The sequence below is a fragment of the Gobio gobio genome (assembly GCF_949357685.1).
Source record: "Gobio gobio genome assembly, chromosome: 13".
NCBI classification, from domain to species: domain Eukaryota; kingdom Metazoa; phylum Chordata; class Actinopteri; order Cypriniformes; family Gobionidae; genus Gobio; species Gobio gobio.
In genome coordinates, this window is record NC_137106.1 from 36716417 (window position 1) to 36731483 (window position 15067).

Sequence of the window (15067 nt, forward strand, 5' to 3'; positions counted from 1 at the left end):
TCTAGCGAGAAATTACTAATGTAGTAATTCAATATTTGTTCTCACCAAAGCTCTCTCTATTTTGCTGTAGATCATAAAACGGTTACACTGCCTAAGAAGTGTGTCCGAAATTAGTTTCGTGAGGTGCCTTCATGCACAAACGCTGCCTTACAAGCCATTGTCTGATAAGGGAGTGAGGCATCGATTCAGCTGCCTAGGTTTTCAGACGCAGCCAATATGAAGCGAGACAGCTTTTCACCTCGATGAGAAATCTCATCACATTTTAGTCTCGTGAGATCTCATGGCACCCCTAATTTTTACACCGTTTTTAAACCTTTACTGAAATTGGTCAAACAAAAATACAGTTGGTTGGTACAAGTCTGCTTTCCTGAAGACCTGCTCGTAGCCAAATTTTGATCTGAAGCCATGCTTGTTTTCCACTTGATCCCAACATTGGGCTGATCTGCAAGCCTTGTTTTTCCATAATGGGGGAAGTGGAATGAGCATTTTGAAGCTCTACACTTTTGGTAATTGCAGATCAGGAGTGCAAAGCCTGGCTTTTATCTTTTGCTGGTCAGCTGTTATGCGGCATGTCAGAACCAGGCCATACATCCCATTATAGATGTGAGATATGTCCTCACGGTTATTTGTCAGATGATGTGTTGGTGGTGGGCTAGTTTATTTGTGGTCGCAGCAATCTTCTGCTGTCCTTTTGTTATCTGGAAAGGCCATGTTTTAGATTCATGTGCATTTACTTTTACAGGTTATCTTATTTTAGGTGGCTCAATGACCTCAAGGTATCACCAACGTGGTTTTTTTTCTTCTAGAAGGTTTTTAGTCTAGATTTCAGTCACATCTTAGAGAACAACTCAAGTTGCAGAATAGCCTGTGAAGTTGTTGTAAAGCAAATGTATCATCATTAGTCACTCGTCATCATGCTGTTCCAAACCCGTAAGACCTTTGTTCATCTTCGGAACACAAATGCGAGTGAACGCGATCATCTCTTCTTAAAGAATAAACATGAATTAATATCTCTTAAGGTATGTTGAGGATACATTACAACTTACTGAATCTGTATCATATGTTGTGTAATCGCTCAATCAGTGTTTCAACCGCAGAAAGACAATAAAACGTCTTGTAAACAATTAGGGGTGGTGAAAAAAATCGATTATCGATTAATCGCGAGTATGTTATGGACGAGCATGAATCGATCATTAAATTTTCAAAAATCGATTTTTTTATTTATCTAAACCTGACACTACCACCGCGTGTGTGTGTGTGTGTGTTAATTAGACGAATGTAAATCTGTCGTTAATGCTGAGATGATTCTGAGGGAACACTCTAGAAATCCTCCCGCCTCGCCTCCTCTGGAGCTCAGGCACATTAGCATTAGCACGTTAGCACGGGTCAGATTCGCACACAAACACCAAATAAACGCCTACAATCCGCAGATTTATGAGCGCTTCAGATGAGCGAGCGCGACACACATCGACGCGCACATTCGCGGGAATAAAGGCGATCCTGAGGACGCGATGAGCGGATCACACACACACACACACAGCCGGACTGATGCTGGAAACACACCGCCGCTCCGCTGCACCGACCCGCGGCTCCCGCTCACGGAACCGAACGGGCCTCGACACTCCTCCGACACGAACCCGTTTTTCTTCTGTCGTTTTTTCCCCTTTTGTCTTTCTCACGTCAGGAAACGAACGAGAGGAGCTCGAGCGGTCCACGCGCTCCCGCCCCCCTCACGCGCGCACCGCATCCATCACTCTTGACATTTTGTCACCGTGTTCTACAGTACAGTATATAAGCTGAAGCTACAGTAAGTTGTTCAAAAATGTTCATTTTGTCGTCTTAATGATTAAATTGGACAATTTTCTTCTAGAAAGACAAGGTGTTTAGGTGGAGAAAAAACTTCTTTACCTTGACATGTTTCGACTGCAACCTGCAGTCTTCCTCCACCTGAATACGTTGTCTTTCTAGAAGAAAATTGTCCAATTTCTACAGTAGAAAATTGTCCAATTTCTACAGTATGTTGGTTCTGATCTACTTCCTAAAGGAAATAAGCCATTCATTTATTTGTTATTGTTTAGTTCAACATTGAGTCACAACACAATGTGATGTATTCATTTCTGTGTAACTACACGACAAGTGCTTTGAGTTGTTGTTACTCAATAAAAGAGTTAAGTAATTCAGTAGCTGACTTTTTTTTTATACTGCAATCACTTTGTAGTGTATTTTCGTGTACTGTTGTGAAATGGAAAATCAATAATCGCTAATCGAGAATCGTTAATAATCGAAAATCGACTGTAATCGAATCGGGACTTCAATAATCGCAATCGAATCGAATCGGGAAATCAGACAGATTAACCACCCCTATAAACAATGTCACGTTGCATCACATTTCTATTTTTCGATCTAGTTCACATGGACTATTTTAACAACGTCGTTACTACCTTTCTGGACCTTGAAAGTGTTAATTACATTGCTGTCTATGGAGGGGTCAGAGAGCCATCGGATTTCATCAAAAATATCTAAATTTGTGGTCCGAATATGAACAAAGTTCTTACAGGTTTGGAACGAAATGAGGGTAAGGAATAAATGACAGAATTTTCATTTTTGGGTGAACTAACTTTTTAAGTTTTTAGTGTTATGTCAAGGTATTGTAGTTATGGCACAGAAATCTACCATATAGTCTCAGACCACGTCTAATGAGTAGTTTAAACAATTCATTATCAGACCAATCAAGAGGTTGATTTATTTGGCAGGCATTTTAAGTTTATTTGGCAAGTAAAAGTATTGATTTGAGCAACCGGTGTCATGTTGAAACGTGCAGAAGTGCAACAGAAGCCCAACTTTGGTGTTGTTCTGTCTGCCTTATGCAGTGCTGTGAAAATATACCTAGTTAAGTGAACACTTCTTAAAGCACGATTGAGCGCGGCCACCTGTTTGAACGCAATGAGCCCTGCGGCACTTGCAGGGGAAGTCTGACAACTGGACTACTTACACAGCTTAAGAACCTGTTTGGTCACTCGTCATGGAGTCATGTGGCTGGCTAAAGGGAAGTGTGAAGCAGAAAGGTGTACCTTACCTCACTCTGCAAACCACTGATTTATACAAACCTCTCACAGGGAAGAAATACTCAGCAGGTTGGGACAAGCTTTTGTCTTGAACGTGATAGGCAAGTCTGTGGAATAGTATGTGGTTGGGATTGCATTGCCTTCTTTCGAACTGGGGTTTAGTGTGTTTTTCATCAAGCTTGAAATGCTTTGAAGTATTTGTGTGGCAATTTTTTAGCTGGGGCCAACACACTCTGCATTATTTGGGCAGCACGTGAAATACAGATCCTTTTGTTTTTCACGATTAATAATGCAAACTTAATGCATTTTTTCCTGTCTACCTCTAACCAAGTCTTTTTTGCTAGTCTATGGCTTGCCTGAATGACTAATGTACTGAATAATTGGGCAAAGGAAAAAGTTCACTTGAACAAGCTGACCTCACTTGGTTAGTCTTTTATAAATGATGTTGTATTAGTCATTCAAAATGTAGAGGACACTCACCTGTAGTTAGAATTTTATCATCAAGTTAAAATATGATATACACTATCATTGAAAAGTTGTTTTATTTTAAGAAATTCAGAAAGGACACATCAAATTGATGAAAAGTAACAGGAAAGAAAATTATAATAAGATTTCTATTTCAATTTTTTAATCTTTCTATTAATCAATGAATCCTGATTTTTATTTTTATTTTTTACATTTTCACAAACATTTGATAATTAATAAGAAATGTTTAATGAGTAAAAAATCAGCATATTTCTGGAGGATCATGTGACACTAAAGACTGGAGTAATGATGCTGAAAATTCTGCTTTGCCATCACAGGAATAAATTACATTTGACAATATATTAACCCTCTGGGTCTGAGGGCGTTTTGGGGTTCTGGAGAAGTTTTGACATGCCCTGACATTTCTGTTTTTTTCAGTTGCTTATAAACATAATATTGGCAAAGTTGTCTGACGAGTATCAGAATGGACTTCATTGAGAGAGACGCATCATGTTTGTTTTCTTTATTTTACAAAAAGCACAACATTTAGTTTTTTACTGTGAGTGTACACTAGGGCTGGGCGATATGGCAAAAAAAAAAAGAAATCTAAATTTTTTCCAGAACCATTGACCGATTCACGATTTCGATTTTATCGAAATCATCATGTGGTCGGATAATTTTCTTCTTTTAACTGTTTTCATTGCTGTATTGAAAACATGTCTAAATGTAACATTTGCTAACATTTTTATAAAAAAATGCGATTTCTCGATTTATAAATAATAAAATCGCGGCAAAACATTACATTTGAATTCATTGGAAAAATCTTTAAAAAAGTCCAGCCCTAGTCTACACAAATAAAAGACATTTTCACAGTTTTGAATGATGTAAAACTCCTATCTGTATGTCCAAAATTGACTTGAATCACTGGTAATGCTAGGTACACACTACAAGAAAAAGGGGGGATTCTGGGCCGATTTCTCCCCTTCTGACAATCCTAGATAAAGTTCCAATTAGCTTGATGGTTTTACAGATGGTTTTAACAGATTTTCCCAGACCGATCTCATGAAATGGCGTATGTATGACACGCCAATTCGTATGCCATTTTGGCGTGCAATCAAGACGCATAATCGCTTTTTAGCGTGTTTATCAACGCCGTTTCATTCTATCCCCCTACACTGCCCCTACCCCTAAACCTACCCATCTCACACACACACACACACACTGCCCCTACCCCTAAACCTACCCATCACACACACACACACACACACACACACACACACACACACACACACACTCACACACACACTCACACTCACACTCACACTCACACTCACACTCACACTCACACTCACACTCACACTCACACTCACACTCACACTCACACTCCCCCTGCCCCTAAACCTAAACCTACCCATCACAAGAAACATTCTGCATTTTTACATTTTCAAAAAAACATCATTTAGAATGTTTATAAATCCATTTACATTCACGCGGAATCACATGGCGTAGATATACACGCGGAATGACACGGCGTAGACATACACGCGGAGATGATGGTTCGTTTCGCCGTACACATACACGCGGAATGACACGGCGTAGACATACACGCGGATAGCTCAAAATGCTTACAGATAACACGCCATTTGGCTTTAGAAAGTGGTGTGTGTGTTTGCGCAAAGTCACAATGTCATGTTGGATTTTCCTGTGGTGTGGAGTGATTGAATCTGCTTAGAAGAACTTCAGAGCTGCCCCGATCTGATTTCGTGAATATTCAACATTTTGAATATTTATGATCAGAAATCCTGTTGTGTGGGGGGAACCCCAAGGACAAACGCGCACATGCTCTTTGGATTATCATGTGAAACGAAACGGTACCCAATCAGAAAGGATGTAAAGTCCATGTTCACACTTCATCTAAACATTTTCCTCCCCGCAAAAAGCAGTCCATACACTATACATTTATTATTGCTGGTCGTCCGCCATGTTTGTTTACTTTAAAGTCACGTTTGATGCAAGAGATTTTTGAGATTTTTTGTATTCACAGGCGGGACTCTGTTGTTTGTGAATGGAATCTGTTAGTGTTTGTGGTCTAACATTTTAAAAATCTTTTAGTGTGGCCCCAGCCCCAAAGGCACTGGTGACTTTGCCGACCCCAGAGAGTTCAAATAGAAAAGTTATTTAAAATTGTAATATTTCACAATATTACTGTTTCTACCGTATTTTTGATCAAGTAAATGTAGTTTTGTTGAACATAAGAGATGTCTTTTTAAAAAAATTAAACAAATCTTACCGACCCCAAACCTTTGATCTGTAGTTTATGTAAAAATAGCCATTTTCAATTATATTTGACTCATCCGTCATAAACAAGCTCACATCAGAGCACTTTCTGTGCATGCTAACCTCACATTTTCACAAGGAGTGACTCATTGCAGATGGTTTGTCGATTCCTACTTAGAACATTAGCTTTGCTGGCTCACCTTCTTAATGAGATCATACGGCTGTGTTCACATGTCTGCTCATTATAGATAGTTTATGACACTGGCTGGTTAATAGGAGAGCGAGAGAGAAGACAGATAGCGGTTATAATGGCAACAGATTTGTTTTGGAATGGCGATTGCACAAGGTGTGTAATCAGGTTTCAGCTGGCGAGGAGTTCAAAGGCCTGGTTTTGTCTGAGGTCATGCAATGGACCTTGTGTATATCTGTGCTGTATTTTTATGCTGCTTGTGCTTGCTGGTTGCGTTGGGTTGGGCTGCTGATATGCTTGTTGACCTGACCTAACTATTCCTAGTATGGCGTCAGAATAGCAGCGTAGTATTTGGCAACAGGACACTTCCACATGCACACACCCTTATTGTGGACGGTCCCTCAAAGTGCCACAGAAGCAATTACAGAGCATGTGTGAACTTCTATCAAGATGTGAAATTCAGAGCTGGGGCTGTTGGGTAATCGGAGGCTTTACTGTTAGTTGTTGATGTCTTTTTTTGTTAGCCAACTGAACTACTGTTGACTTGAGCTCTTTTCAATCTGCTGAGTGGTTAACACTGGTTGGTTATTGGATCATAAGATAGTCTTCTGATATCATATGTGTTGAAACATTGAATAGGTATACACGTCTGTTTGGGTGCAAACTCCTTTTTGTCATGTTAATCTTATGATAAAAGGATTTCTTTATAGATCTTGCAGATATATTTTAAGTATTTTTGACTATTGAATTTGTAATCAATTTGGACTGATTATTGACTTCTAATCTAACCATTTATTGAATTTTAAACATCAGCATGTATAACAACCATGTAGCAATCAACAGAGAGGACAGGGAGGGCAAAGATAATCGCAAGCTTGTTTGTGACCCACGAACGTGCAGGAAGGCAACTTGAGAAGGCAAATCGTTGCACAATAGCACCACAGCCCATCTGCAGCTCAGTTATGGGAAAGAAAACTCCCAAGTGCTTTGCTTTGAAAGAGGACCAAATCAAATATAAAAGCAGATTATGTCAATTGAAAAATACATAGACTGCCTTTGCTGGATTTGAAATCGAAAACCACAGAGTTACTTCAAAGTTTTTGAAGAAGGGAAGTTGTGTTGAAGAATTAGGGGGAAGTGAACCTCAGTCTGCTGAAAGTGAAATGTACTTAGATTTTGATTCTTGGAATGCCATTTTACTTTTAACATTTAAAAAAAAAAAAGAGGTCATAATTCATAGTTTTTACTTGCAAAAACTAAAGCCCGATTTATCGGTCTGGCAATTTTATTGTCCGGTATGAGCCTGTCGCAGATATATCGGCATCGGTGTATATGCCACCAATGTGAACGCGCGCCCTTGTGTCTCACAGCGCGCAAATATTCACACAAAATTGTACTATAATATACACATAAAGAATATCGACAGATATATCTATATCGGAATTTTTTTACTCCCTAATATCGTATCGACATCGGCCCCCAAAAACTCATCGGTCGGGCTAGCAAAAACCATGCATTTGGCAGTATTTTACAGTAAAATGACATATAATGTGACGTTAAAATATCCAAAAACCACTAGAACAATGTTATATATTTCGTTGACTTGTGTACTTACATTATCACAAATGTTTCCAAGAATGTTTCAATCCAGAGAAATAAGCCATTTTAACCAGGACACGGACCGTCCGTGCAATGCGATTACCCTCGATTTTTATTTTGTAGAAACCATGGAAACACCAAAGAAGCTTTTAATATATTATGTGTTTTATTAGACAGGCGAACAACTGTTTGGATGCATTCATCGACAGAACTGATCAACACCGTTAGTCTTATTGTTAAAATCTCGTTTTCTTGAGTTACCGCAAGTGTCATGTTTTACCATGCCTAATATCGATCTAGCTTACTGCAGTGCGCAACAAGTGTCTCATAGTAGCCGCCGAGCGAACACATTGAGTAGCATTATAACATAAATTTCAACACACTCAAATGTATCTAGTATGATAAAACAGCGCTGCGTTACCTCACATACGCATGACTGGAAGAAGCGGAAGCGGTCGTCTGCGGCATAATAAAAGCTTCACGAAATCAAGGCATCATCAAGCTACGTCTTTGTTTTGCATAAGTGACCTCTAGTGCTGAAAAATTACTTATCATGGCTTTAAACCATTTACAGTTTTTCACCGTGTATGGTGTAACCATTAACATGTTTTTATCGTAGCATTTTTACAGTATTTTTCTCTAAATATTGCAAACATTTTTTATAGGGATGCACCGAAGTGAAAATTCTTGGCAGAAACACCGAAAGAAATTATGCCAATTATTAGTACCATTGCATTTATGGCTATGACTGTGTACTAACTTTACTAAAATCAAGGCATTGCAATTGCATAAATTAATATTATAGTTTCAAAGAATAAATCAATTACAAATTATGGCAATATTTATTTAGCACACTGCAACAATGCACAGTATAAAATAAAATTCATACTAAAATGTTTAACTTGACCCCACTCATGTGTACATTAAATAATAATGTACAGGCCTACAGAAAGGTTTTAAAATTAAATGTTCTCTCATAAAAACAAAGTGCATTTAGGTCAAGTGCATTTAAAAAGGACTACTACAGCAGTTATATTGAGGTCTTTCCGCCGTTGAAACACTGACTGAGAGATTACACCATATATGATACGTGACAGTAAGTTGTATCCTCAACACACCTTCAGATGTTTATTCATGTTTATTCTTTAGGAAGAGATGATTGATCGCGCTCATAGATGATCGCGTTCGCGCACGCGCGCGCTGCCGCTTGAACTGTGATGTGATCAGTGATGCCACATTTAAAGAGCGTCAAAACGGCTTTTATCGTTTGAATTTCGTGATAAATGTTGATCGATGTTGGTGTGGGAACTCAGATTGAAGTGTGTTCCATGCTTAAAACATGCCCACTGTTAAAGATTGCATTCGGAAACCGTTCGGTTTCACAGTGAAGTCTGTTCCTCTTCTCATCGAGAACATGAGCTGCTGCACTGAACAGCTCTCGCTGTCAGTGTTTGTGCATGGAGCAGACAAGTACTTGCGTGCCATCTTTGCCAGGTCAGGAAAGCAGCCGTGATTACTTCTCCAGTAGGCAAGAGGGTTATCACTTCTGGGGATGGGGACTTCAGACAGATCACCAGAGTGAGCGTGCTCAGAGGCTTTTTCCTTTTCTGTGCCGCGTTCCTATCGGAAACGATTGTAGCGATCGGAATGTTTGGATTTCAGGTGATAAATTAAACCTGACGTGGAGAAAGTCTTTGCAGATGCACCCCCTCTTGAAATTTCGGTATTAAATGTTTTGAAAAGCGCTGTCCGTGGGTGTTTCTCAGATATACTGAAATACGTCCACACCGCAGACATGTTGCTTCAGACAAGCACGTTCAGGTCGCGGTTTCTGTTTGCGTCATCACAACATTTTGGCCGTATTGTTTCGGTGATAAAAGTCTTTTGGCCGAAAACCGAAAATGCTCTTTTGGGCCATTATCGGCCGAAAATTTTCGGTGGCCGAATATTAGGTGAATCCCTAATTTTTTACAGTATAATTTTAAGTCCAAGCACTTGATTGTTTTTTTTTTATTGCAAAGGACATTATTTTTTATTATTTTTGAGAGTGCAGTTGTAACTAGTACAGTAGTTGAGTTTTTTTTTTTTTCCAATTCATGTATGTATTTATTTATTCAAATATAATTGCATTGATGCTTTTACAACACTACTGTGTAGACTGTGCTTCGTATGTGAATTATATGACTGCAAAGAATTGCTGGATGACTTGCTACTTTTGCATGCTGTGTGAAATGCTGTATTCCTCGGTACAAAGTGCTCAACTTGATCATTTATTAGTTTCATGTGGAATGAATGCATTGGAACTATTATCAACTGCAGTTAAATCTCTTGATTTATGTTTAAATTGCAAAATATTTGGAATTTTTGGAATTAAAAATGATTAAATCACTAGTTTATGCATCCAATGTAGTGAGGTCAGTCATGTGACACCAGTGTAACTGCTACGGTTTGATATATTTTGTGTATGATTTCTTTCAACAAACTCAAAGGCTCCTCTGTTTAGGAGAGCAGCTGAAAATCCTTGGGTTTGTACCGTGAGAGGTGCGTGGCTCTTTGATTTATACTCTTATGTTTTTACAGTGTCCGAGATCTGGAAAGATCTATGAAAGCCATTGTAGCAGCTGGTCTGTTTTAGACGGTCTGGAAATGGCATTGTGTAAGCTTAGCAGCCGCCCCACCTCTCCTTTTGAATGAGTGCCATTGTTTTTGGAAAAGCTCGAGCAAGTTCAGGTAAAGGAAGTGCGATATGAGAAGTTCTCGGGCCTTTAAAGGACACTGTATGTGCTTTGTGCAGTTGTGTATTTTTTGGTATATTTTATTTTACTCACTGTTTGTCTTCCATGTTGTTTTGCTTGCATCACTGCTTGTAAAGTTTATTGTGCAGATTCTGCACTAAGTTCCCGTTCTTCAGCGAAGGTCCAAAAGTATTGATTATCTTTGCCATTTATAGGCATGCAAGGATCTTGAATAGCCCATTGGCTCCTTATCAGACTGCGTTTATATCCTCTGGCAGGCGCACACGTGCTTGTAAGCGGAGCCCTCCTGTTCCGGCCAATCACAGCTGCTTAGGTGAAATTCTGGAGGGTGTCAGTCAGACCAATAAAACCACGTGCTGTGCTGAAGACTGTGTACATACTATCCTCTGTAATGGAATACTGTGCAAATGTCGGACCGGAGGAATTTACAATGCATTGACTTGCCGAATGGCTTGGATGAATGTGAGTATTTGTGAGTTGTTGTTGTTGTTTTTTTCATTTGATTGTCAAAAAATTATACTTCAGAGAAAAATTTCAAGCTGTCTGTTAGGCAGTTGCTCATTTGAGGATCCACCTCGGGAGCTGGATGAACATGAGTACTCGGAAAACACTGATAGAAAGAGGAAATTAAGTTATCTGTGCTTTGTTTTGCTCTCTCCGTTGAGACCATGCCATCTTGTCCACTGGTGAGCTCAGTCAGTGTCCGTTTTATTAGCAAGTGTTTCATTGAGGACTCATGTATGGAACATGGGATACTGTTCCAAAAAAAACATTTTTCAGGCTTATCTGCTTTTCATGGGTGAAGAATCTCTTTGAAAACAAACTGCTTGGCTGCTTTTCTAGCCCCTGGCGAGGGAATGGGCATAAAATGTGTTCTGTTCAGCATGTTCACATGCACGTTTCTATGCCATTTTATTTCTGTTTCCAGAAGAGATTATGTTTGTAATAATCATCAGAGCTGTAGTTTGACCTTCAGAATGTTTATTTTAATTTTTTGTATTAATCATTTGACATGACATACTATAATAGGCTTACTGCAGCAAGTAGTTTGTGTGTAGGAGATATATACACACGCATACATAAATATGTAACATTGTACATAAAATCTGAACAAATTCTTAACAAAATGGTGCTGTGACCCAGTTTGTTACCAATTCAGGTTATTAAAGCTTCTTCCCATCAATGTCCCCAGTCTCTTTTATGTAGGTTTCTGTGTCTCTCTTTGTGATAGCCTAGTTATTTTGGAATTACACCCTCACAAGTGGTTACTGCATACTACATAGGCTATTTAAGGTAAACTGCGTTTCCATTCGGCTTTGAAGATGCACAATTACTTTACAGAGTCAAGATGTCAATCTGTGATGCTTTGTTGTAGGGTTATAACTAGAGATGAACTGATGTATCAGCCGTCGATATTTATAGGCCGATTTTTGTTATCAATTTACAACCATCGGCATATCGGCTACAGCATGAAAAAGGCCAATATAACAAACCAATGGTTTTGTTAATGAATGTGTGAAGGCACTGAGCTGTATAATGTCTATTGCATAATCCAAGATTATAATGTAATATTCCTGCTGCGCTGCTGTCTGCATTTAATCAGTGTTGGGGAGTAACGGAATACATGTACCGGCGTTACGTATTCAGAATACAAATTATGAAGAACTGTATTCCGTTACGGTTACAATTTAAATAGTTGGTATTTAGAATACAGTTACATTGTTGAAATCCATGGATTACATTACGATACTTCTCGATTTCACGAGTTTATTCATTCTCTAAATAAATTAAGACAACTCCATACATTTCCCAGAACGGCCCAATATGAAAACGCGCAGTTTGCCTGATCAGTCACAATGGAGTCGGAAGAGGAGCAGCGGGAGCTAGAGGTAGACAACAGAGAACAACAGAGTCAGGGCAAGAACGCGTTTCTATCTTGGAAATTCAAATAGCATTTCACATTAAAGAAAGAGAATGGAGAACGAAATATAACTGTGCAGCGTGTCAGTGAAGACGGTCTGTACCTTTCTTTCACTTAAGAAAAGTTGTGCACTTTTTAGCAATTTTTATTATTTTACTATATCTCTTAACTATAATTTCATTATTTTACTCAACCAACTAATTAGTGGCTTTCCAATAGGTTACATGCACTTTTCACAATCCATGACGAAGCTGATCAATTGAGATTTTGCATATTGTTCTTTAAACGTTCTTTCGTGTAGTTCATACAACCACCTTACAATATTTCAATAACACAATTTATTTTGTAGCTATGCTTTGCTCTGCACAACAAAAAGGTAATTGTGCTGGTAAATCCCGAGTTTCGGTCTGAGTGTTGTTCCCGTTTTCTTGTTCTTGGTTTGTTTTTCATCTGTGTTTTAATAAATGTGTGTTATCAGAATCACCTTCACTCTTTCATTTGACATTATGGCTAAGTCAAATTGTCTTTAAAAGTAATAACCAGACAAGAGACAGAGTTATTTGACATTCGCTGAAGTCTGGGTTTATCTTAAACTGCTGCTTCACATATATTAGCAAGAGTTGTGTGACAATGAGCACGATCTCATGAGACGCTACAATAGGCTTGTATACTAATAATACATTAATAAGGACTGTTTTCTTGAACAAAAATTAAATATTTCAAGTTAAATTCACAGTATAAGACAAGAGGCTAACAATGTCAAGATCAATATGTGTATAGCCTGCCTGACACGGTATTTTCACAGACTAATAACACGTCACGTCTCTGGTATGACTACAATATTTAAAATAACATATGCATTAGTTATATTCTTACTTTAATATACAGAGCAATCCCTGCAGTGCAAAGTTTTTAGGTTAACTATAGAATAGACTAGTTATAGTGTGTGTCGCTCACGCAAGACTCACAACGGGGGGCGGCACTCCATCGTGATGTCGGTCAGCCATCATCGGCACAGCCTTAGTGGAAGTAATCAAGTATTGAGAATACGTTACTCAGATTGAGTAACATAACGGAATACGTTACAGATTACATTTTTGTAATCAGATGGAACCCAGTCATAAAAACAGAATTTACTGCATAACGTGGAATGTCACGGAATTTGTCAAAGTTTTGATGAGTAAATAAAACGTAGGTCAGTACACTTAAATCAAATCGCGATATATATATATATATATAGACACTAGTATAGACACTAGTATATATATCTATATATATATATATATATATATATAGATATATATACTAGTGTCTGTGAATGCGCAATGCTGCAAAAACGCGTTGTAAATAGAAACCTTTGATGCTCTTCACAGAGCGTTTGAAAGCAGTGCCTATCAACGGGTGCCAGTTTGACCCAGTACTGAATACTACCGGTACTGCAGAAGGACTGGTATTGTTACTTTTTTAAAATGTACATGTTCTGTTGAGGCACAGTATTTGTAGCCATTGCACGTGGTTAGAATTACCACTACAAAATGGTACTAGAGAACATATAGGGCATGTTTTGTTCACCACTAACCAGTGTGCAGAACGTTTTAAAACCTAAAATTGATAATTTCAGTGTATTTACATGTACAGCATATTGCTGCCAACTGTCAAAAATCAGCTCATAAAAACCGGATGATGCAAGAACCCTTTTGCGTCAGGTTTTGAATCAATGTTTTCTCCGAAATTGTCATTAAAATGGACAATAAATCAGCCCGGTTAATTGGCATAAATTGATGTGTGCAGAAGCTGTTTTCATGAGCTACACGGTTATAAACAACAATCTGTGTAAGATTATGCATATAAGCACACTCAGTTGCACTTATATTTTATGCTAAAAGAGTGACTTGCAAATTAGGAATACTACAACAAAGCTTTACAAACCGAGGGACACAGTAACATGAGACGTGCTGCAGTAAAAGGTTGCAGAACTGCTTAGAAAAGTCCCAAATAGTACAGACAGAGATGTGCGCAAGACTCTGTGAGACCACAGAAAGAGAACTGAGAGGGGTTAACAGTAAGTGTTTTAATAGTTAACCGTGAGTCAAGTCTTTAGAAGTTTCCTGGTGGAAATACCTTCAGCTGTTCTAATAAACATATCTGCAATAAATTAACTAACTAGACTATAAAAAAGTTTATACTATTAGGGTCTTATGTTTCAAAACTGTCCTTGTACAGACTCTGCACATGTGTGTTCAGGTTGGAAAGCCAAGCTGTTGCTCAATTTTGTCCATCAATGTTTTGCAGTGAGGCTGGAGTCCTGAGCTCTTCTGTTGGGAGACATCGCTCATACTGGAGGGAGGAGCCTAATGCCTCAGAAATGTGAAACTATCAGTTACTGCAACCCCACCCCTTACCGGGAACCACGGTTACGAGCCTCCAATCCGCCATCAGTCTGGAGGTAATTAGTACTTACTGCACTCAAGCCTATACATGACATCACACATTTTGAGGATAATTTGATGGTAATTCACTCACTTACATTTGTTTAGATGGATTGAATCCACTTTGGTTTCTGCTGTTCATTTCCAGAAAAACAACATAAACTCTCTTTCATCTGTTCATCATCATCACGGATGTCAACCTCCATCAGGGGTGTTTTTCATTATTTTGTTTGGACACGACAGCCAACATCAGCCCTCAGCGAAATGTTTTTGTAACAAAAACTTTAAAGATGTTTAGAACATGTATATAGAATTTTCTGCTGAGCAGTGACGGAACTGTTAACACACATTGAGCCATGGTTCTC

At 38.6% G+C, this 15067-nt stretch overlaps 1 protein-coding gene across 2 annotated transcripts in view; it reads left to right on the top strand.

The window, feature by feature from the left end:
- The window catches only part of fbxo34 (F-box protein 34), a 28124-nt gene that overhangs the window by 4099 nt on the left and 8958 nt on the right, over positions 1 to 15067 (top strand). The window contains exons 1-2 of one of the 2 annotated variants that reach the window (XM_079832275.1): positions 10654 to 10814; positions 14566 to 14719. In XM_079832275.1, the coding sequence (XP_079688401.1) occupies positions 14628 to 14719 (92 nt within the window). In that variant the 5' untranslated portion in view covers positions 10654 to 10814; positions 14566 to 14627. Of the gene's footprint in view, positions 1 to 10653; positions 10815 to 14565; positions 14720 to 15067 lie in introns of those variants that run through there. The other variant, XM_079832274.1, reaches the window with a different exon arrangement.